General features: G+C 42.9%; 3 protein-coding genes across 3 annotated transcripts; all 3 read right to left on the bottom strand.

Annotated features, from left to right (window-relative positions):
• Positions 1 to 6,505: 6,505 nt before the first annotated feature.
• On the bottom strand, positions 6,506 to 8,794 carry LOC127304620 (calcineurin B-like protein 9). Its single transcript, XM_071820761.1, has 8 exons — positions 8,595 to 8,794; positions 8,467 to 8,476; positions 8,314 to 8,373; positions 8,099 to 8,207; positions 7,874 to 7,924; positions 7,632 to 7,783; positions 7,168 to 7,251; positions 6,506 to 6,628 (listed from the first exon to the last, which is right to left on the bottom strand). The coding sequence occupies exons 1-8, from the start codon at positions 8,792 to 8,794 to the stop codon at positions 6,608 to 6,610; spliced, it is 687 nt and encodes a 228-aa protein (XP_071676862.1). The 3' UTR covers positions 6,506 to 6,607.
• Positions 8,795 to 13,023: 4,229 nt separating this feature from the next.
• Positions 13,024 to 17,106, bottom strand: LOC127299139 (transcription initiation factor TFIID subunit 8-like). Its single transcript, XM_051329054.2, has 2 exons — positions 15,536 to 17,106; positions 13,024 to 13,508 (listed from the first exon to the last, which is right to left on the bottom strand). Exon 1 carries the CDS (start codon positions 16,753 to 16,755, stop codon positions 15,670 to 15,672), a length of 1,086 nt encoding a protein of 361 aa, XP_051185014.1. The 5' UTR covers positions 16,756 to 17,106; the 3' UTR covers positions 13,024 to 13,508; positions 15,536 to 15,669.
• A 451-nt stretch (positions 17,107 to 17,557) lies between these two features.
• LOC127299138 (uncharacterized) lies at positions 17,558 to 23,278 on the bottom strand. The gene is made up of 15 exons (XM_071819876.1): positions 23,149 to 23,278; positions 22,923 to 23,037; positions 22,694 to 22,843; positions 22,116 to 22,319; positions 21,903 to 22,034; positions 21,333 to 21,704; positions 21,183 to 21,250; positions 20,866 to 20,980; positions 20,624 to 20,729; positions 19,885 to 19,978; positions 18,605 to 18,780; positions 18,417 to 18,516; positions 18,196 to 18,312; positions 17,990 to 18,046; positions 17,558 to 17,719 (listed from the first exon to the last, which is right to left on the bottom strand). Exons 1-15 carry the CDS (start codon positions 23,245 to 23,247, stop codon positions 17,612 to 17,614), a joined length of 2,013 nt encoding a protein of 670 aa, XP_071675977.1. The 5' UTR covers positions 23,248 to 23,278; the 3' UTR covers positions 17,558 to 17,611.
• Between the last annotated feature and the right edge of the window lie 744 nt (positions 23,279 to 24,022).

Raw genomic sequence — 24,022 nt, 5'->3', positions numbered from 1 at the left:
ATTTATTGTACTTGCTCTGAGAAGAATCGCCGGAATAGAAAGGCCTCATTAATACGCTACATTATTTGTTTAGACTTTAGACCTCTTTTGTAACTTGCAAACAAATGACCGATTCTGGTGCAGGAGCACTGGCCTACAGCCACATGAAGCACCAAGACGCCTAACCACGCATCGCCATTTGTCCTTGCCCATTGAGCTAATTCATGGGAGCACACTCTCCTAACCTTGAGCAAACGATGCAAATGCAAAGAGCAGAATAAAGAATTGGAAGAACAAAAAAATTTCCTACAAGTACGAAAATCACACTCTTTCACACTCATGTCACGTCGAGGTATTGCACGGAAAAACCCTAGGACCAATTCATCCGGGGAGCAACGTCTCGCTTTCCTTTTTAAAGGCATTGCTTGGTGCAAACGTCTCGATGCTACGAGCATGGTGGTACTTCTTCGGAGGGTGCAACGGTTGTGTGGATCACTCATTTAGTTGATCCGCCTTAGTCTTCGTTTTATTTCTTTTCTCTTCTGGGCTTGTTTTTGCTACTGCGTAACACTATTTTTTTTCCGAAACTATCGTTGGTTGTATAATGTGATTTGATATATTAATATAGCGGAATGAAAGCATGTTTCGAGGAGAATATGTGTATATATGATGAAACGAAAGTGTTCACCACGAATTTCATTCATAGGCACATAGCAAAAATCTGTACTATCAAGTTCACCCAAAAAAAAGTTTACCGCAAAAGGAAGTAGTGCTGGAAGAAGTGTAAACCACGAATGGATGGAGTTCATGAAGGTGCAGATGGCATCCAATGGCTGTGATCCTGCGACGCGGTCATTCGGCGGTGGACGCCGCGGTGTTGATCTGCCGCTCCTGCGGCGCTAGATGGAGACGAGCACGTGTACGCGTGCTTGCTATCTAATCTATTCAACCGACCTATGTAAACGTTTCATGAAAAAGCCTAATTAGGTGTCTGATATAATTGTATTTTGTCTTTTTCTTTCAAATCCCCTGTGGATATTTTGCAAATGTTAGGTCAAGTTAACGTAGATTAGCCCTGTTGGCCCTTCTATGTTGTATAATGTGCATTTTGCCTCTTTATATATAATGAAAATTATTTCTTTATTCAATTATTCAAATGTTCATGAGCCTTGGGTCATCTAGGTCAATTTGGAGATAAGCTAGACACACTATTGTGGGGCTTTTAAGAAAATAATTCAGCAGTGTCCCGTGTGTGGGGCGTGGGGTGTGGGAATGCTAAACTTAGACTAGTCATAGATGAGAGTAACATAGAGTAGTGTGCACATGTTACTCTATATTATTACCTCTATAGTGGGTATTAACATATATGTGATATCATGCGAGGTCATATTTATTAGGTTGTAGACTCATCTTGTCTTAAAAAGTGTGATGTTACAGTAACATAGCTAGTTACCACCTCATTCTATGTCTTTATTTATTGATGTGCCATGTCACTAAAATATCTTAAAATGTGTGATGTTACTACCTATTTATTGGTGCGCCCGCACTGGGCCCCAGTGAGCTAGAGGCCCTGGCCCAGCTAGTAGTTATGTTAGTAGTATTTGAAATATCTGATTTTTTAGCGCTCTAAATGAGATGAAGGCCCATGTGTTGATGTCCAGCCCACCCAGACCAGCTTGTAGGGGACAGAAGCGGAGAAAATCAATCGATCTAGGAATCGTTCCTCAGTCCTCTGGACCGCTCCAGTAGCCAGACGAAACGACCCATCTTCTCGTTTCATGGACTCATCCTTCCCCAAATTCGAGGTTGCCAAATTTAGAACACCATATTTTCATTGTTAATATTTTTAATCTGCACCATGTCAATCTTGTATGACAAGTATAAGGATAAGGTGGATCACAAATTGGCCATGACAGGGAACAAATGTAAGTCAACTAGATTTAGATGTGCGCCTTGCCGCACGACCCTGTGAAATTTGCTATGCTTTCGATTTTGTATAACGACAAAAAATAAGATGGAAAACGATAATATACTTTTCAGGTTTTATAAAACAAAGTTGATAGGATGAAATTAGGATGCAGCACACGAAATCACGAACAGACTGGCTCGCTCGTGAGCAACAAAAGCAAGCAAAAAATGCTTTGTGAAACATATATAATAAGCTCATAAAATAAAGAGAACATCATAATCATAATTGTTGGAACTATACAAAATTTCAAAGATATCAATCTAATTAACCTAGCAGATAATGGTGATACCAGTCAAAAGCAACAAAATGGACAAACTGAAAGAGGCTATAAACAACCTTACACTACAGGAGTGCATAACAATTGTAAGTTCAGGAATAGGAGCCCATCATTTTCTCCAAACAATCACATGCAAGAGACTGAAGTTGATCAATTCAGAAAGAGATTTCCTCAGATAGTCGCCTACTTGGTGCCGCAGAGCAATATTGGTAACCAACGAAGAATTTGCGTTGGGTTCAATGGTCGACTCTAGTGAAAGAAGATTAAAAAAAAGATCAGCCAGTATCATTCAATATTCCATTACAGACAAGTCAGGATAAAATGTTGTACCTAGCAGGGAGGACAATTATTTGAGGGATGTCTGCGTTGATGTACCATATATGTTAACAGGAAAGAAAGAAATGATAGTATGCTGGCATCTCTAACAAAATAAAGAGCCGACATCGGAATAATCTCAGACAGTGGTGCCAACAAAAATAACAAGTCAATTTTCCCAAGAAACCTCAACGTGTTTCCAATAAAGCACTATCACCCCAAAGATCATATTTTAGCACCTGGCCACTACGGTCAATGCAATAGCCAGACTATAAATAGAATGAACATATAGAAATAGAAAGGAAGCACATGAGATTGCTGAAATCTTGTCAAGCACATCTGGACATCATATGAAGAGAGTTGTTTGTCTTAGGACGAACTACATCGTTGGTGAGGAAGGTCAAAGCATGACGACCAAAATGTCTGAGAGCGGGAATTTAAACCTTGTATAGGGGTTATATGTGTGAGGTTGAGGGAGCGGAATTCGTTAATCCAGAAGAGAGCATACCTGCGGCAATAATGAATTCGTTGTACTTGCACACGTTTCACCTCCAACAGCAGGTACCAAAAAATTTAGGGGCACACCTTGGCGCCCTTCCACCGTTTTCTGCATTGGTGAACGGGTTTATAAAACATACTGAACATTTATACAAATTGAAAGCATGCAGCATACATATGATTAAACTAAAAGATGTGATATTATTTTTTTAAGATGTGCTGCGAATTCTATGTAGAAACAGAGTACAAAGATAGAACCCTTTGAAGCAGAATCTCAATTGCATGAACCAAGGAACTCTGAGACTAATCTAGTTCACAAATGAAAAACAAACATTACCACTAAGCTTTGGGAAAACATATACATATCTCTATTTTCTTTACCTACAGTTACAACCTACATATGGAGTCTATACAGAGTTGAGTACTACCAAAATACTAACTCAAAATAGAAAATATTGTTAAGCTTGAAGCACAACATATGAATGAGCCCTCTTTCTATCATTAATTAGTATCATTAATTAGTGAAATCGATCTATAGATAAAAAATAAATCACGTGGGATCCTAGTGTAGTCAGTCACATCCCTAGATGTTCCCTTTTGCTTAGGTTAATTAGTAACCGCCAGTTTGACAGACCGTGGCCAAATCAACCGACTAATATTAACACTGAAGAACCATCTCGGCCAGCGGCTTTCGTCCATAAAAGCGGTGCGATCAGCCTAATATTATGGTCTTCCATGTCACAGATGTGGTTTGGTGTCGTGGTGCAGGGCTCCTCACACATGTAGATCCTCGGGCTGATGTAACCGTCATCTCGTGCGGCGGGCTCGAGGTCGTGCTCCTCCTTCGCAACGCTGCAGAGGAATGTTAGGAAGAAAACTGAGTGTCAACAACAAAGAAATGTACAATCATTCTCAGATGCAAGTAAAACAAATAAACTGAAGTTTCTAGGATCACCTCTGGGTGGGGCATGCCGCACCTCCCGCAGCCTGTGCATCGGCCGCGAGCCCAAAGCAAGTCCTCCTGGAACTCTTGCACTCTGAGCGACACCAGGCTCATGCCCATGCCCACCACTGCCATGCCCTGTCGCAGTAAGACAATATGGAGTAGGCACCATCGTTAAGCTTTTGAAGTTCAGTAAAGACAGAGAAACAACCTTTTAGGTCACTGGTATTTATAAGAATCGAATACCTGACAAACGTTTAGTCAAATAAAAGTTCTGAATTGTTTACTCCATTAATAAATAAATGGAAAGGAATAAAAATTGCATCTGTTTAGCCCAATTAAACAACCTGATAAATATAAAAACATACAGTTCTATCAAAAACGTCAAGAAGGGGGAAATTACGCAAAATCATACCTTAAAACACTTCTTAAATAGCATATGTGCCTCATACCTGATAATCACAAAATAGGAGTTTACCAGAAGCTCATGCCGATGTAACGATAAAATTTACTACCAATATGATAATACATTTCTTAGATTTTACAAAAGTTGTTGCTAGAACTAAATTAGGACAAACAGAGCAACAAATTTTTAAAAGTGATAATTATTAAATAGGAGTTGTGGAGAAAATTTGAAGAGCCCCATTTACAAAAAAGATAACAGTTTCAAGCTAACTAAATTACGATACGGCCATCTATTCAATTTCATGGTAGCATAAGATTGTTTCAGAGCACTATATTGATACCGACAGTAATCTCCTAAGCAAAATACAGTATGTGTGATGGCCAAAGTAAATTAGGTAGATGGTCTTACTCATACAGGAAATTAAAACCTGGAAATAATTAACCTCTGCGTTATTGCCTTGTGACTATATTAAGGCGGAAGTCTGAAATTATGGCATGAAAATCGAAAGATCCAATATTAAATAAAATGTGATACATGCAGCCATACTGATTATATCCCCATATCACTCATGTATCCTTTTGTACCCATTTTCTAAATCTAAAACTTACCACATTGCTTTCTTTCCTGTGTATAGGTGTAAGACAGAATATATCAAAGCATACACCTAAAGCCTTGTAGTATCTATAATGGGAACTTTCTTATTCATAAACGAAAAAATCCACGATAAGTAGAAAGCGTGCTCTGAAGCAAGAAACAAAAATGACAATCACGCAGTAAATTAGCGCAAGCTAGATAGTACAAAATAAGTAGACAACCAGTTACGTAAAATAACAAGCAATAAATACCTGATTGTATGTCCACTCAAACATTTGTAGCATAAAGGGGAAAATAAAAACCTTGATCCATTTTATATCTCTACTCCATCTGATATTCATGGGGTGTTACCGAATCCGAGTGTAAACAAAATAGGCCGGAAACACAACACACAAAATATTCAGGTTTAAACCAAAGGCAGCTCCGACTTTAAGAGGTTTGAAGTTTCAACATCTAGGAAATGAAATCAATATCGTCATTGAGGAACATATATTCTACCTTCCAATTGGTCTCAGCCAGTAAGTGAAAACACACAGGATCTAGTCATTCCAAAAGGAAGTTGAAAAGACAAAAGTTCTTTCGGATTGATAAGCTTTTTTGTAAACTGATGTATTAATCAAGCTCAGAGAATAGGCTACAGAAGAATTCAGCACCAAAGTAAAGCGAGATAATATATATAAGGTGTAACTTGTACACTGAGATTGTCTTAAACATAATAACTTGAACCAGTATGAAATTCACACATATTAGTCCAATCTATTAAACATGATGGTGTCAAAAGCAACCAGATTTCTCTGGTGAAGCTCCCATCTAAAGTTGCAATGCAAAGTCATTCCCTGAATCTGGAACATGGGTCATCCCTAGCACCCATCAGGTGAAATTTTCCAAAACACCAATTCAAATTACTCCGATCCAATAAAGAGCATAAAAGAGAAGAAATAAAGAGCATTTCCGATCCAATATCTTCAAATGGAGAATCTTCGCACACCCTCGAATGTGTGCTAGTAAACAACAACAAATCCTAAAAGAGTCTATCAAAGTTATAAAGAGGAGAAACAGTTTTCAAGAGGGATCTCGAAAAAACTACCATGAGCCGCACTGATTGAACTACTCGACTGTAAATTTGGTGGTATTTACCAAAATGGAACTTTGCAGATCATGCATGTGAAAAAATATATGCAGAGAACATATGCAAACCTGTTCAGCTACAATATTCTACAACACCGCCAAAAGAATTGACTACTATATCTGAATGCTAGCAGAAGAACTACATCCATGTGAAGAAACTACATCATAATTCTGCAATATGAATATGAGTTCTGTATAAGTTGGCTTTGCAAACCAGTGAATATTCTGGCCCATATATTATACAACCTTGTCCAACAAATATATACTCCAGATTGGCAATTACTAATAACCCACTAATACCAGAGTATAATGACACACTTAAATATCAGAAGCAACCAACTTTGGTATTGTGCTTCACCTCACTGAACTACAGGAGGCAACATTCTTTAGATGACACATGACAGAAGTATTGATATATAACATATTCAGCAGTTCCATAAACCATGAAAATTAAGTTCAGAACGTACCATGTGAAACACGGGAGTGCCTTCACTCCCATCATCTCCTGCTTGTCCCGAGCTGCAAATTTGGTGCATTAATAGAAAATCAGGCAATTAACCATTGTACTATAAATTGTAGAAATAACCATGAAGCACATCATTACATTAGTTATTTTCAACTTCTATTTTTCCTATATCCATTTATGCAGCAAATACAAAAATTAATAATCTGATATTGATCACCGTCTTACTTTCGTGTTGCAGCAAGGAAAAAAATACAGGAGATTATAGCAAGGTAGGACCATTAAGCTAGAATAAAGAAAACCACCAACTATATACTGAAAATTGTCCATAGATTGCAAAGATCATGTATTAAGCACTAACTATTCAACTAAAATGAAACACAAATGGCTATCCGGATTCGCAGTAACACCAAAAGGGATAAAGATAAATGCTTTAAATATTTAGTGGTGGCACAACTATTCCTAAATTCCCCGTGAAATGTTCTCACATTATGGATACCAGTTTAAATATAAACTCAAGCACATTTAGCTACTGAGCGCGAAAGCGAACTCGCAACTAACCTAATATAAAATCTGAACAAAATCTGAAACTTACAAAGAATAGTTGAATCTTAACCGAACAAAGTGGATATATCGCCCACGATAGCACCCAAGCAAATATGTCCAGCAAGATGACCACCTGCAAAAAGCAGTATCCATGTCAAGCAAAATCCGACGGATGGAAAATTCTAGAGACACCGATAAACACAGTACTAAACACGCAAGAAAGCACAAAGCAGAGAAGTGCACAAAAGCACAAATACTAAGTAAGCAAGCTATTATGACAGACTTATGGTTTCTTAAAATTAAAGTCATTCTGCTTAGCCAAGCGTGAAACTTCAATATAATCTAAGAATCCCAAAAATCAACGCATGAGGCATGGCCAAAACTACCTAGCTAGGCTGGACAAATAGAAAATTAACCATACAGGTTCATCAATGAAAACCTAGCAAATTTCCAATATCACACAAATAACATATCTACAGCTTGACCCTCCAACAAAATAAACTGCATTATTACCTTAGGCCATAACTCTTGTCCAATATTGCACTGACATGGGTCAGGTGAAGAGCCTCCTTGGGACTTTCTGGGGAACGAACATGATTTCCACAGTTTGATCATAAGTGGCAGGTCCGATTCGTTCAGGATTGCAAGCACCATTTCCTTCAACTGCATTAATTATCAGTTTCAGTGAGTACTCTCACTGAAAAAATGTGTGTACTTCTATGAAGATTAATTCAGTATATAAAACATGCCAATCTCTTCACGTTCAATGCTGCCGGTGCCTCGCAGGTCATATAGTCTGAATGCAACTACAAGGGATCCCTTCAGATGTCAATAGGAGAAGCAGTATATAAACATAAGACCTCCTAAAGATATTCAGAAGGCTATGCTAATTCACTAGTCCCCATATTTTATGGAAATTAAACCTTTTGTAAAACATTCACACAGAAATCATCAGGAGAGAAAAGGGGATATCTCCTTACATGCAATCTTCTCGGCTGTAGGTGTATCCGGGTGAAAAATGTGGAGAGACCGAACGAACTCCTCTAATTCAATCACACCATTGCGCTTCCGGTCAAACAGATCAAATATCTGCATTAGTCAAATAAGTGTCACACATATAAGCATATGTACTGTTCATCTTATACCAGATACATTTGCCTAATCCTAGAACACAGATCTACAGTTATAGACTAACCCGATCGGCGAAAAGGTTCTTTCGGTTGCTATTCCTGAAGAGAGCAAGTTGGAACTCCTCCTGCTCAAGAAAATGTCAGACACTGATTAGAGTTTTCAGAACCACATATTAAAATCAGACAATATGCAAGATGTATATCCATCACCACCCCACCACTGATAACCTGCAAAATAAACCCCCAAAAAGCAATTGCATTCCATATAGACATATCATCATACAGTTGGCTTGCATAATTTTTCTACACCAAAACTTACAAACGGGTAGAAAGAGAGAAAATTAACCTCCCCAATGAAAAAAATGTGTAGAAGAGCAGGCTCATGCACCACGAGCTCAGCTCGTGCACGCTTCTTCCCGGCGCGACCATGCCTCCCGCGCTGCTGCCACCGCGGCCGCTCTTGGGGTTGGGGAACGCGGCGGCCATGGAGGAGGCGTCGAGGTGCGGGTGGAGGGTGGCGAGGCCGATGTCGTCCGCCGTATCCATGGCGGCAGAGCTCGGCGTTGCGGTGGCCGTGGTCCGTGCACCTCCTGCCGGAGCTCGGCGACGAGCCGGAGCTGGAGAGGAGGCGGCGAATCGGCGGTCGTCTCGATGCGGCGGCCGGCGCTCGTGCGGTTCCCCGCGCTGAACTACTGGCGGCGGGGATGGGGGCTCTGCGAGGCGGCGGCGCGGCTAGGGGATCTGTGAGGGGAGGCGGTGGCAGGGCTGAGCCGCGCGAGGCGAGGCAGCATGGCTGGGGGGCGCGAGGCGGAGGGGATGGGGGGAGAAGAACGAGCGAAGGGATTGGCGAGTGACCGGAGGCCGGCGGCTAGGGTTTTCTACGGTGCGCTTCTTTCTATATGACACAATGCACGGTCAGGATTTGCTGGTAAGAATGAACCAACGGTTCACATGCCCTAATCTCTGTGAGGCCCCGTGGGGGGCATCATATATACCCCTGGATGCACTAACCATATATCCATAACACAAAAGCTTCGTATAATCATCAATTTTGACAAACATATTCCTTTTGCAGAAGAAACACATGTTCTGCCTTGTCTGCTTAATTGAGACAAATCACAACTATTGTTATTTTTGGAGTCATGTTCTATCATTTTGAGAGCTAAAAGATCGTGGATCTATGCTATGTACTGAATATTCTTTGTTATTGAAATATGAGGATTTTTAGGTTAAAATATACGGTTTTAATAGTTTGTGTGTGTGAATAGGCCCCTTTCGGTCATTTTGCACCGGGGTCTCGAAAAAGTATGGGCCGGCCCTGGTTACTATCTTTTTTCCCTGGTTACTCTCACTATGTTACATAATGGTTGCTAGAGACGAGGCTTACAGAGTTACAGGAGCACTTGCAGTAAATGGGTTGGTTTATTTGCCTAACCTACCGTGATATTAGGACGTACTGTCCCTGGCTACTCTCCACGTCATTACCTAAGTGCAATCAAATCGCGTAAGTGTGGAGGGGGTGGGGCATGGCACAATCCTGCAAATCGAAGATGTTTCAATTTCAATTAAAAAATGCTTCACCCTCTTTTAAAAATCATTTGTTTTTTTCATGTACTATATGAGTGGGCAAGTCGAATATTCAATTCGGCTTCCAATTGCATATGCTCCCACTATCTAAAAAAAGTTCTCATGTAGATCTCGACAATCTACATGTATTCGTACAGTTTCACGAAAATTCGGTATTTTTTTTGGTTGATGTCAAAAAGACAAAACATTTATTGCAAAAAGCCTTATTTATATCACCAAATTATTTCTTTTTTTACGCAGATCAAACAATAAGTAAAATTTTCATGAAAAGATTTGTTGCACACCTAGCATGTGAAGGTATAGGTTTGAGTTTTTTTTTTGAAGATTTCACCGGGGGGGAGGGGGGAGGATCCCCACCTGAATATATTGCATCAAGAATAGTTTTGTTGGTTATAGAGGGAGAGGTAGTACGTCACGCCACAGATCGGCGTGTACCCTCATATCCGCATGTTTGAAGCGGTGAGACCAAAGTGTGAAGTCTGAGACTATATTCCTAAGTGTTGTCGCCACTGGTTGGTCAACCGCTCTGAATACTTTGGCATTTCTAGCATACCAAATCTTCCATAGTATAGTGACCACGATAGAGCCCCATATCGAGGAGGGGAGGTTATGAGGTAGCGGCGTGGACCAGATGTTTGCGAAGAGGTTTGAGTTTTTCATTTCGAACTTTTCAACATTTTAAAAATGCATTTTAAAATAAAGCAGATATATGCACCTGAGAGGCAAAATATCACTCCGTGGGCAAGTCCTGTTTTTACAATTTTGTGTCTTTGTAATCCTACACATCGAAGATACGGAGACATTAAAGGGAGTGTATCTTCTGTGTTTTTCCTACAACCATAGCGACAAAAACAAAACGACGTCACGACATCATTTGGAGCTGGACTAACAGAGAATACCTTTCGACCAACAGGTTGGGTACGAAAATTAATAGAGAACCTAGTTTGCTGTGTTCTAAGTTCTAACCAAGAGAAACCATGCATACATGATACAATGGAAACAAAACACCTACGACTGCTAACAAGCAACCCAAAGAATAGTCAGCCAGCCACGTTGATGGACCAGCTAGTTTCCTTCATTCTTCTTGAGCAGACTCTGCCGCCGAACCCGCCACGGCGCCGCCAGCGCCAGCGCCAGGCTCGTCCTCGTTGACGACGGAGTAATCTCTGTACGTCAGCCCAGGGAAGCGAGCATCCCGCTCCCGGCCACGCGCCACGAACTGCGCTATGATCCTGTCGAAGGCGGTCGCCGGATCCTCGTCTTCTGAATCGTAGTCGTCCGGTGCGTCCTCGTACGGCACCTCCGAATCATCCGACTCCGCCGTCGCCGCTGCATCAGTGCCCACACGATTCGCCGCCACCGCGTCCATGGCCGGCGCCTCCTGCTGGGAGGAGCCGTCCTCCTCCGCCTTCTTTTTCGTGCCGCCGGCCGTCGCCGCCTTACTCTCCTCCGCCGGGTTAAATATCAAACCCATGATTTCCGATCTGCTCCGCCACGAACAGGGGATCGTTTTCGATCTTATATAGCCGGCGGCAGCGGCTGGCTCTATAGAGCATGTTCGGGACCGTGCATGTACTATTTGAAGGCCTATATCGTACGACCCCACTGACTCGGGCTCCGCCTCCTTGTATGTCAGGGTCCAGCCTGGAGGAGACCCAGACATGGGTGTCTCCAGCCCAATAGGCGCTACACCGGCCCAAGCTCGTCTGGTTCAGTTCATATATTGTCCTTCTAAATCCATCCGTGATATCCCGATTCAATTCGGGATACAGAAAACACTATAGTTGATATCTTTATTTCTAGCGCTGTCAAACCTTAAGTGTGTGACCCTACAGATTCGTGATTATGCGGACATGACTATGTTCATAGCCAATGGTTAATAGATGGATCTAGAGATTTATATTAATCCTCATATATTCAATGATGATCTTGTCGAGTGAACTACTTATTTCATTCATATATAATTCCCATGTCCTGCGATATTTTAGTTACCCGAGATTTGATCATTGGTACCTTTATACCTTGTTTTTATCTTGTTACCGGACTTTTCTCGTCGTAATAGCGTACCCTCATGTGACTTAGTCACAGGCTTGCAAGCGATTGAGTGCGTATTACCGAGAGAGTACATAGAATATATTTCCGTTACTTGGATGGATAATCCTACTCTTGATAACATACAACTCAACAAATATCTTATAGAATACATGCGAGATAGCTTTATGATCACCCAATAACGAAGTGATGTTTGCAACAAGCTATGTATTCTTCCAATACCTGAGAGTTGTATAATCTCATGGTCAAAGGAATAGTATACATGATAACGGGTAAGCTTCGCAATTAGAACTATGTAACGCGATCAATTGCTACGCTTTGATTCGATCAAGTCCATCATATTATTCTCCTTAATAATATGACTTATCTCTTTGAGCAAGAGCTAAAGTAGTAGCGGCCGACACGGGTGCCGACACTTCGGTTAGTCTCAAAAACCAGCCAACTACTTTTGGAGGACGCTAATGTATCTCAAACAAAACATAGATCCCAATAAAACTATAGCGGCCGGCACCGGGTGCTGACACTTCGATTGGTCTCAAAAACCAGCCAACTACTTTTGGAGGACGCTAATGTAGCTCAAAAACAATGCGAACCCCAAAAAAACTATTGGGATGCTATGGAGGCCACCGGTGTAAATGCTCTATTGTGTTGCTATGGGGGTCATCAGTAAAGATGCTCTTTCTATTGTGTTGCTATTGGGGTCACCGGTGAAGATGCTCTTGATGTCACGAATTTGGAACATAGCCTTTGAATGTGTTCTCTGTCCATGTCAAGCAATCTACTTTTTGTTTGTATACCAATTGTTTAGTTGCTCTCCACGTATACCACATGGTTGTCAAGCAATCTACTTGATTGTCCTTGTAGGAGGCTTGAATGTGTTCTCTGTCCATGTCAAGCAATCTACTTGATTGTCCTTGTAGGAGGCTAATCAATCAAAAGCAAAGAATTCGAAGACAACTCAATGCCGACTACACTGAGAGCCAGTGTCCCCTGATATTGAGTCTCATTCCAAATAAAAATTCATTTGAAAACTACAGCGAGGTCCATCGAGGCCAAATTCTCAATCAAGCGTCGCCAGCATTAAAAGGTGCCCATAAGCCATGACAAGAGTAGCCAGGAGTCCAGGATGCAGTGTATTTGGAATAATGGGGATTCTCGGCTCAAATTCGTTACACAGCTGAAAACAGGCCAAAAGAATGATGATATAGTACAGTGCCGTTACAGCTTCCAGCAGACTAATCAACAGGCTCCAATTACAAATTGCAACAGTACTAATCATGCAGCTCCATTAGCTTGGATCGAGAGACAAATCAATCAAATCAGTACATATATCCATCTTGTTGAGACGAGGCATTGGTCAGGAAAATTATGTCAGTTTTTGTACAAACATCCCCGCTCCATCTTTCTAGCTACACAAAGGAGGAGCATCATGCTCTGGATGTCTCCAAAATCAGCTCCTTGCGAAAAAAGGCTCGCTTCATTCCAGGGGAGTGTAGGGACAAGCAGGAACTACAAAATCTATCAGTGTCTGGGGATCCCAAAGCTGATGCTGGCACGAGAGACTGGGTGCAGGCTACCAAGGTTGATGTTCCAGTAAAGGTTGCATCATTGGATGCCTGGCCTGCATAAATCACCAAATATCTAGTCAGAAATGATGAAATAATTAGACATAGGTAGTTCCACATATTCCTATGACTGAGTTGTCAAACAGTAGAGATAGCTGTCTACTCCAACAACACATTCAGCAAATGCTGAATAATTCCAACTATTTCATTTGTTGTTTGGTGTCCACAAAAGTGTTAAATACTGTACCAGCTGTGTCTATCTCTGATTTATTATCTGTATAGCCAATAGTTTTACAGCCGATATATGAATTCTGAACAAAATGACAAGCTAGCTCCTGGTTAGTATGTCCATTACCATAATATTCTCCATGCAATTCGTAGACAAAAAAGTTCAACACAAACCCACGTACAGAGTATATACAGGACATGCTAGCCTACCGGGCTTTTAGCACAAGCAGCAGCAACACAGCTACGCAAACAGGTGTAGTGGTACCCCACACATGTAGTACATGTGTAAGCACTAAAGGTAGGGATTTACCATATTTTACCTAACTACCTACGAATAGAATTTTGTGCTAGCTTACCGAGTTTTAGGATTATTAAAAGAGGCGCGCCTAGGCATAGGCAACAGCAAAACGCCTAGCACTCAATCATGCTGTCTGTGCGCTTAGGCGAAATAGACTCTAGCCAGAGGCAAAACTAGTGCTTTTCAAACCTTGGTTTTGTACATGCAGCATCAACACTCAGCTGCAAACAAACCTGTAGTGGTACCCTTCAACATTTAGTGCAGGTGTAGAACTGAAGGCTATATTTACGTAACTAATTAATAATAGAACACCTCTACCGAATGAAAAAAATTATGTTTAGTGTTTTATTGAAGTTTGAGTTGCGGGCTAAGGATCATACAGAGATAGGAGCTCTTCCCATAGATACAGACCAATCCTCTTGTGTGTATCATACAGAGGTAAGAGTTCTTCCCATAGATACAGACCAATCCTCTTGTGTGTATCATACAGAGGTAAGAGCTCTTCCCATAGATACAGACCAATCCTCTAGTGTGCATCATACAGAGGTAAGAGTTATTCCCATAGATACAGACCAATACTCTTGTGTGTACCACAGTATCACACAACTTCCTATATTGCAACAAACCACATTGCCACCATAACACGATTACGTTGCTCACAGGGTCAACATAGGCTAATCCTACTCTTCATCAGTAGATATTTCTAACTTAGTTGTTTAATCAATCAAACTACTACTCCGTATAATTTTTGGTGTACATGCTATAACTTACTCCTAGCCGTCAAAAAAGGGAGACTAATCAGGAGAATCTTTACTATATTCCAATACAGAGATAAGAGCTCTTCCCATAGATACAGACCCCTCTTGTATGTATCACAGTATCACACAACTTCCTATATTCCAATAAACCACATAGGATAATCCTTCTCTTCATTAATAGGCATCTCTAACTTCTTAGATATTTAATCAATCAAACTACTATAACTTACAAAAAGGGAGACTAATCAGGAGAATCTTTACTATCATTTGATAGGTAATATGATGAGCACATGTCGCATATCTAGACCACTAACGGCCGTGTTCCTCTTCATCAAATACAGTTATTTACTTACAACGTATCTCTCTTTCAATGCCACATAACAGTAACAGGGTGGCAGAATAATTCTTAAATGGTTCTCAAATTTTCATCTGGCTGATAAAAAATTACTCCTATTATTAAGCATACAAAAACACAGGAAGTCCTAAGTGAAAGGTGACTTTGACACATCCATGAATCTCAAGTTTCTATTGTATAATGTCTACACCAAAGGGGGGAGTCTACTTAGATTATTAACAACCATGGTGCATCATTGGCTGATTGGCCTACTGCCAAGTGACCAACACAGAACATTGCCTAGGTACTAGCATTATTTGATCAATTCACTGTTCAGTGTTATTACACTTGCTACAAACAAATAGGTGTCCGATCTCAAATCATTTATGTTCAGTTTAAGTGGATGGAAATCTAAAGCAACTGATAGACAGCACTAATTACCCCAAGCGAAACAATTCAACGTACCTCAAGATTTTGCAAACTGAAGATCCACCATAAACTGAACTGATCATATATAGATCCCCTATTCCCACATTTCAGCTCCCCTTAATGCAACTCCACCATTCTGGGCAAGCGATGCAGTCCTTCCAGCAGCCACACTAAAGCTGGGGAAGCTCCTGCGGGTTTTCCATCGACGCCCTCAGTATCATCCCAGCCCTCCGCTTGCGGTCATCCTTTATTTCCTCCTTCAAAAACGAGGGATCCTCCCTCAAATCCACCGACTGCGAATTCAGGGCTGCGGCCAGCGGCTTCCTGTCTATCCCAATCTTGAGGCGCACCGGTGCCCTCTCCTTCGGCACAATGCTCTTCCGGTTCTGACCCTGGTCCCAGCCCGTCCCAGAATCGATCTCCATGGCATCATCCGCTCCCTGAATCGCCGGCGCGAACGCCTCGAGGATGGACAGCTTCTTTCGCTCCGGCGGCATGTCGAGCTCTGGAACATTGTTGTCCCCGGGCGGCAACGCGGGCTCGAGGAACGGGTTTCGCTTGGTGCCCGCGAGTTGTATCTCTTTTCCTTTTGGTGTGGTGGTGGTGTTGGAGATTGCTGGGCGGAACCCGTCGGCGCCGGCGAGGGCGAGGCGCTGCTGCAAGCTGAGCAGGGACTTCTCGGCCTTGCGGCGCTGCCGGACCTGCTCGACCAGGTCCACCCGGTCCCGGGCGGCCTGCTCGGTCCAGACCTCGGTGCGGACGTAGGTGTGCGGGTCGGGGAACGCGGGGAGCCAGTCGGGCACGTGCCGCAACCCGGCGGTGTCCCGGCCGGCGGCCGCGAAGCTGGGGGCCGGGTTGGGCGCGCAGGGCACGGGGAAGCGGGGCAGCGGGCGCGCGAAGGGCAGCTCGTCCCTGGCGTCGACGAAGGCCGCGAGGTCCCGCACGACGGCGGAGCCGGCCAGGCAGTGGGCTGCGGAGGAGGCGGTGCCGGCCCCCGCGAAGCCGTCGAAGTCGGCCCCGATCTCCTCGAGCGACTGGATGACGTCGCACTCGTTGGCGTGCGTGCGGCCCGCCAGGTTCGCGTGGAACGCGGCGGCGCGGCCCAGGTGCGTGATGTAGCGGAGGAGCACGTCGACGAGCGCGTCCACGGCCGAGCGGTGCGTGCAGTCGAACCCTGCGGCTTCTAGCGCCTGCGCCACCGCCGCGCGCGCCATCGCCCGCCCGTACTCGTCGCTGGCGCCCGCGCGGTCGCTCATGGTGGTGCGGATTCCCGGCGGGTCATGCCGTCGAGCACCTGAAGGGCGTGGCGGTCCCAGATCCGGAGCTAGGGTTAGATCTCTCCTCCGCCCGCGCCGTCCGCGCCGGCATCCAGGGCGGAATCGGGGGCGGCTACACGCGGCCGCGCGCCGGAATCGCGCGACCGACTGCCTCGAGCTCGAGGTCCCGCTGCGGGATTGGAATTCGGCGACGCGGCGGAGCCCGCGCGGTGGCGGGGAGCGGGGATTGGGCGGGAAATCGGGAGGGGGAGCAGGGTTTGGCGGGGGTTTGGGAGGAGGAGACCGTTGGGGATTTAGGGTTTGGGGAAGAAGAATTGGGGTGGGCTCCGATCCGAGCACGCGGGGCGAGAGCGGGTGGAGACGAAGGCTTTCAGGGGGAGAAGGGACGAGCGAGGCGTCTTGACTTTATAGAGGAGGGCGTGCGGATCCCCGTGTGCGCGACTCCGGGTGCGCGGAGCGGACACGGCTACACATGTCGGCGGACGGTTGGTTGCCCATCCTGGACTCTTTCCAGCGTGGATGGACGACGTGTTCCTCACGGGGTTCTGCCTACGGGCCTCAAAGGCCCAGCTAGCCCAGTTACAGTTATAGTTTTTTTTCAGTTACAGAACAGAAACAACTTTCATATGTTCTTCTGTCACCATGGTTCAACGAATGAGAGACATTATGACAAAGAAAAAAAAATTCATGATTCATACAGCATGATATGCTTCATGCCGACTACAAGCCACATCGGCTGAACTGACCAGCGAAACCCAACCATGGCGACGGTACAGGTGAGCATGTGGCAGTGCAGCATCAAGCGTCCTCTGTTTGCGATGATGGGGGGACTCCGTCAGTGGTTACGCTTGTGAACCTCCACACTTCCTGCAGACGCCTGGTTCGCGGCCCGGTTGCTGCCGAAGTTCTTGCGGTTCGATTCCCTTGCTATTCTCGAACCAAACTGCATAGAGCATCAGATGGAATGGGAGTGAGCACACATATAAGTTTCCAGCACAAGAGTGCTCAAGGCCTATCGTATGTTAGAACAACCGGAATGCAGCTGAGCAAGATTAATTATGTTTTCATTTTTTAAGCAGTGGCATTGGACCCTGAATTCACACAAATAAACCAACCATATAAAAAAGAAACTTGCCCTCTAAATAGTCTCATTTTCAGCACACGGTACTACAACTATTCTGCTGAAGGGAACAAATGGTTATAAATTATGTACCTGGATTGCTCGCTTTGGCAGAAATGAGGCTGCTTGTAGGCCCAGCAGCTTTGCAACCTTCAATATTGCCACAGAAATCGAATCAGCAAAATAGTATGAAAATCATACTACATGTACCAACTTCCATACAGAGTTGTGGCAAACAAAATATGGAAATCAGACTACGATGTCTTCCATATAGAGTTATCACAAAACAAAACACAAACCTCTCTCAGAATCTTCTTATCACCCTTCCCCGCAGGTTCATCAAGATTAGCGATCTCCCATAGTGGAATTTCCAGCAAAGTTTTTATCACATTCTCATCAAGGAATGGAAAACGAGCCTGCAGTGTGAACACCGACAAACATCAGCCGCTAAGAGCCTAACACCAAAGCCGGCCTGTAAAATGCGGAGCAGTTTAATTCCTAAAGCTTAACATATATTTACCTCTTTGCCATGGTCAGAAATGCACCTATCATCTCTTCCCATATTTCTTTTCCAGATTCTTTGCACATCTAGTCTCATTTCCGCATCCAGTGAAACCCATCTAAATAGGTGAACAAAAATATTAATGTAATTCTTGCAATGTCTATGCAAAAGCATCCCAAATGGTATTCAAATTGATGCATACATACCCTCCAACTCTATATTTAGTACGATGTCTACCATAACCAGCACACTGCTCATCAGCTCCAGAACCGACTAAAAGAACTCTAGATATTGACTTGTACTTGTAGCGATGGCCATCTTGCCCAATCACCCAACCATCCCCGCCAGCAGCTAACCATAGGGCTATACCAATGTTCAAATCCTGTGGAAGAGATTCGGCATTTTAACTCTAATTATGAATTTACCAGGAGCACAAGCGTAAAAGATTACCAACAGCCCATATATTCAAATTAAATAGATATGTGAGGACGTCAGAAACTCAATATATTATATACTATCTATTATCCAGTAGGTAGTGCACCCATGCGAGGACGATTGTGTCATATTACGCAACTATGGTCAAATGTGGTCTCAAGGATGCCAAAGGGTGTTCAGAATTCTAGCATTCCAGCACCAATCCTACTGTAGCCTCTTAAAACATAATCTCCCACACCTTAAGGAAGATGTCATCACCCTAATGAACAAAGATAACAAACCTAAGTATAAATAGATGTCTGAGCTTTGTCTAAATCTGGATGTATCTAGACAAGTGATAGCATCTAGAATTCTAGATACATCTAGATTTTGACAAATCTCAGACATCTATTTATAGACAGAGGTAGTATTTTTTATAAATAAATTTGGTTAGAAGGCATAGGGACTTTGGCGTTTGGGAAGTTGATGGCATGCGAATTTAAGTGAGGTGAGTACTGGAAGGCGGTCCAACTTCCCCCATTATAAATCAGTGAAGGCCTGAAGGGGTTTGGGAATTCGATGTGCATAGTTGTTGAAAGAAAGATTCATAAATCTAAGTGTTTCGTCATACATTTGGATGTGTTAAAGCTACAAATAAAATCCATCTATAGTTTCTCGTCCCTTGCAAAACAAGGGGTCAGGACCAAAAGCAAATTCCATGTCAAATCCTACCTTAAGCTACTTCCTCTAAACTCCCTCTCCCAGTTATTAACGGACAGGAATAGTCTATTAGACCACTACTAAACTCCATCTTTTTATTATATATATATGTTGAATGTGATCTGAAAATAAAAGATGGTCTTGACACGTTATCTTTTTTATATATTGTCGAATAAAAAAAGATGCATGATGCCCAGTTTACAACAGCATTCCAAAATCCAAATTTTGATTTAAATTGAGAGCAACTACATGGATAATTTCAATCGTTCATATGTTATTCTGGGCCTCAGCATTGTGAGCTAATGAAACTAACCAAAGCATTAGTAGGAATAGGATCTAGGAAGATACACACCATATATGTATTTGAAGGGTGTATTAGTGACATCACGTGTTCACTTTCCCCTTTCAAATTGGCCAAATCAGTGTCAATCTCAACAAGCCGCCATCTGCAAGAAAAGATAGTGAAATGAAGATCATAGTGAACACTTTATTTAGTATTAGTCAGACCATTATACAAATTTCTTTCCATAGAATAGACAGATGCTGAGATGCATGAGCATAATTTTCGCTAACATGGTAAAAAAAAATTGTAGGATAAAAAAGGTCAAGTGAATGATAGTATGATACACAAGGATAATAGAATCAATCACTCCAATTAAACCGACAAAATATTTACAGCTAACATGGGGACCAAAATGGATGATGAACATACGAGTCACTAAGGAAGCACAACAGTGAAATAATGCAGGATGCAGATGACAGATTATGGACATTTAAGCATAATGCAGAATGCAGATGACAGATTATGGACATTATCAGCTGGGTAGAAGGCGTGCAAAAGAAACATCATAAGGGTAATCATGTATGAAGAATTCATTATGCTATAACACAAGCGCCAGAAACTAAGTCCAGAGACCATGTGGTACACGTGGTGAGCAACTAAACAATTGTTAAAAAGAAACTAAGTCCAGAGTTCATTTTGCACAGAAACATGATGGGTGTACCAAACAAGCATCAGTATAAGTCAACTATGTTCAGCACCAGATACCAGCCATCAAGGCAAAGAACATGCAATGTTCAGGTCAAATCACCTTCGCAGAGGGGAGATTCTTTGTAGCTCCTTCAGTCCTGCCAGTGAAGAAACCCTATCTGGAGCAAGCTGACCATCAAAACTGACATTCAGCAAATCGATTGTCCCTGCCCAAAATCTTAGTTAGTTTTCCTCAGAACCAATAGTTTGTGGAGTACCATGAACCAGCTAACTTCCTCACTATATGTTCAAAAGAAGTTAGTCATGAATATAATGTAGTCAAAGCAACATGCTTCAACATACATTTAGAATCAAGGCACTGGTCTAGTAATGCTGCAAGTATCATGGAGTCCAAGCCACCAGAGAAAAGGATTGCTATCGGAGCCAACTCCTCATCCTTGAGTTTATTTAGATCACCCTGTCAAAGGCAAGGACTCTGTAACGTTAGCCTGGTAGACTAGCTAACAAAAAATGCAACATGAGAAAACGTAGAAGCATTGCAAGAAAGAAGATAGAGCCATTTCAATGATGAAAGTCTCAAATCATTATTAGGCTGATGGGGTTGTCTAAAAAGAGATATTACAAAGGGCAGAAGTTAGACTTAAGAGTTGGTTACAAACCTCATACAATCTGTTCATGTTAGTTCGCAGCATTACAGATTCCCTTAGTGCAATCAATACTCTATGCACTGAAACATGATAAGATGTGTCAGCATTAGCAACTTTGTGAAGTTGAATGATTTCTTAATTTCTCGCAAACATCTCATGCACCTGACTGTGTTATGCAGTTTGGGAGGTCTCCTTTCTCAAGCCCAATACTTGTACTATCTTCAACTTTTCTCAAGTTTCTGAAACTTGGGGACAGTTGCTGGTTATCTTCATCAACAGAACTGCTGCTCGGGACAGAGGGAGTAGGAACTATTGATTTTCTCTCCCATCGTATTAATGTGTGCAAAGAAGAATCCGTCCAGTCATGTTTTCTAACTTCAACAACACGTCCTTCCTTCATACATGTGGCAGTATTCTCAAGCCTTTTCAGGTGAATGTTATATATCCCACAAGGAAGCTCTTCCCAGTAGCTAACTTTGGTACAGCCAGAAATATCAGGGTCTGCCCCTGACTCCAATCCAGTTACTTCCGTTGCTGTAGGAGTGATATATGAGAATGGACATGCACAATTAGATATGAGTTGCAACATTCAGAGCATGAAGAACCAGAAACAACAGACGCAACATCACAGCTTATTTTAAATTCACAATTGTTTTCGAATTTTTGGAAAGGAGGATGAACAAACCATTGATAAGATACTAAGATAGATGCACGAAATTACACTTATCTTACCAGAGTTATTCCCTGATAATGAAGGGGGTGAAACTGATGATAATATAAAACGTGAATCATCAGGAGTGGGCCAATGTACCAAGAGGCTCCTTCTCCCAAATGCATCCCGGCCAAACCACAATGTTTTTGAGTCTGCCTGGAAGTTCAAAGTGACCTGGATGTTAGGAAACAGAATCTACAGCATAATTCTAACAAGTCAAACATCACAATTACCTGCCTTCCAGTATATCAAAGCCCATGGTCCTTTGATGGTTGAGAGGACCTGTGGAACTGATTTCCCTACACTCTCACAGCAAGGGTATGCTTCATCGCTATCAACAGCATGGAGGTCACATGAGCAGCAAGATTCCAGTGAAGACAGAAGTGATTGAGTGTCATTCTGATCTTTGGCAATGTCAATTCCTCCATATATCTCACCTTATAATGAAAATAACAAGCTCGGTGTAAAATTTCAAGTATAGCAATGACTTACTTAAATGAAAGGAAAGCAAGAATAAATATAATTGATACATCAATGTGTGGTTTTCAGATGAATTTCCTGGTACTGAAGAAAGATATATCTTATATGTGTACCATTCTAAAGGGATTACTGTGGCTGATTACTGAATGTAAGTTTCAAATCAGTTAAGAAACATAATCAACTAAATATGGAGCTGCTTGATTATAAGTAAACCGCTAACGAAATGTGCAAGTCCCAATATACAACAGCATATATGCCAAATATCAGAAGGCGTCAATCTGCGACGAAAAAATGGAAAAAAAATATACTGTTCTTAGTTCAACAGCATTACCATTATACACTAGAACATTTCCTGATTGAGCCACAAGCGGCTGCGAAACCGGCTCAGCTCCCCTCAGCTGCAGCGTGGCGCCAATGAAGCACAACTCTGTGGCACCCACACCGCCACCAACCCCGGCTCCACGGTCAGAACCTGCCCCATCTGCAGCACACGACACTCGCCATAAGGAATGGCCAGAGCGACCAAAACTCCAAAGCATACTAGTGAAGGGGCGCGCCACCCTTACCACCAAGGATCGTGCCGTCCGCGCAAAGGTGGAGCCTGTGGCGTCCAAGGCTATCCGGGCCTCGCCGCCGCAGGGCCTCCTCGAGCTCGCCCACCGACACGCCCTCCCCCTGCACGCGCGTGTACAGCTTGGCTCAATTAGGGTTTAGGGCTTGGGAAACCACAACAGAGAGGGGTTTAGTTCTGCTTTGGGAGGTTGCGGCGAAAGCTAGGGACAGTACCTCGTCGGGGAACCGTGTTCCGGATGTGGCGGCGGCGGCGGCGGTGGAGGGGGCGACGACTAGCTGGTCGCCGGAGAGGACGAGGGCTATGCCGCACATCGCTGACTTTCCGGGCCCGCTTGTCAGTGGACAGAGGGTCGAACGCAATCTACTTGATGCTAACTAAAATGTCTAGATACATCTGCATTAGCATCAAATAATATAAATCAGAGGGAGTAATTTAATTCAAATTGTTCTGATGATTGATTGTAGAATATCAAGCTTTTTCACTACTACTCAAGTAATGTTTATGGTTCCATATTCAGTTCGTAAAATGATTATTAGAAGCACATTAAGATTTTTAATATCCTCGTTCGGGAAAAATATTTTGAATATTAGTATCCTTATAAAAAAAATGATTGAATATTTTGAAAATATTTTCATAAAAAAATTGGAATCAATCATGTGACACTTTTTTAGAGATGTGTTGCATAAGCACACTTACTATAGGATGTGACTTGGGTTACAGATTTGTGGCCGATCTCACGAATTGACCCGGTGGTGTACGAGGGAGAGGGGGGAACGCAAGAACACGATGAACAAGGTGAACTCACACACACAAAACTCGATACAAGTCGATTCCACTTCCAATGGCTCGACTAACCATCCCGATAGAATCATCCGGGAGAGACCGTGTGGTAGAATCCTGGATGAGAGATCGGTGAAGGAATTGAACACAACTGTGTGGGAAGAGAGTGGTATGCCACTAGAATCACACACGAAAGTCTCCAATTTCAACAAGAAGGGTCTTGGATTACATAGGAGGCATCTTCCTAGAGGTAAGAGGAGCTAAGCTCAAGAGAGGATTATCGAAAATCAAGTCTAGGGTTTCCAA

The sequence above is a fragment of the Lolium perenne genome, chromosome 5 (genome assembly GCF_019359855.2).
Source record: "Lolium perenne isolate Kyuss_39 chromosome 5, Kyuss_2.0, whole genome shotgun sequence".
Classification (NCBI taxonomy): Eukaryota; Viridiplantae; Streptophyta; class Magnoliopsida; order Poales; family Poaceae; genus Lolium; species Lolium perenne.
Note: the sequence above shows the minus strand (reverse complement) of the source record. Positions and strands in the feature narration are given on the sequence as shown.